Raw genomic sequence first — 602 nt, forward strand, 5'->3', positions numbered from 1 at the left:
GATTTCAACTGCTTTCCTAAATAGAGAAAGTTTCAATTCTAATTCAACTTCTTGTGACTGCTTTGCAGGGTATCCAGCAAAAATGTGCTGTCAGATGTTGTGTATGCAAAGCCTCTTTTGATCAGCTGGAGCAGCTGTCATCACACTCCTTGGAAGCCCATCAGCTGGAGACACCACGTTACATGTGTCCGCAGTGTCCTCGTACCTTCCCCAAAGTCACGTCTATGACCAACCACCAGCGGAGGAAACACCAGGAAACATTGCAGGGGTAGGCCGTTGCATTATCATTCTTGCATTCTTTATGGGTTTGTGTGTTTATCTAGCAAATTGAAATGGAATCAAAATTAGTTCATTTAGATCTTGTATCCCACAGGTGCCCTAAGTGTAGGAAGTTATACCCAGCACACTACCTTTGGACTCGTCACATGTTGGTCCACTCAAACACACGTCCCTTCTCATGTGACGAGTGTGAAAAGAAGTTCAAAAGTAAGCCAGAACTAATCAACCACAAGAAGGTTCACAGACCAAGTGAAGAACGCTACACACACTGCTGTGAAGTGTGTGGGAAAAGGTATGGTTTATGAAAAAGACTGCCTTGTTTG

At 43.9% G+C, this 602-nt stretch overlaps 1 protein-coding gene across 1 annotated transcript in view; it reads left to right on the forward strand.

Moving 5' to 3' along the window:
* Positions 1-602, forward strand: part of LOC119587416 (zinc finger protein 358-like) — a gene marked incomplete at its 3' end in the record, with an annotated part of 14,558 nt that overhangs the window by 10,106 nt on the left and 3,850 nt on the right. Inside the window, 2 exon segments of the mRNA XM_037936152.1 lie at positions 69-268; positions 374-571. Of these exon segments, the coding sequence (XP_037792080.1) occupies positions 69-268; positions 374-571 (398 nt within the window).

This window comes from Penaeus monodon, chromosome 22 (genome assembly GCF_015228065.2).
Source record: "Penaeus monodon isolate SGIC_2016 chromosome 22, NSTDA_Pmon_1, whole genome shotgun sequence".
NCBI lineage: Eukaryota > Metazoa > Arthropoda > Malacostraca > Decapoda > Penaeidae > Penaeus > Penaeus monodon.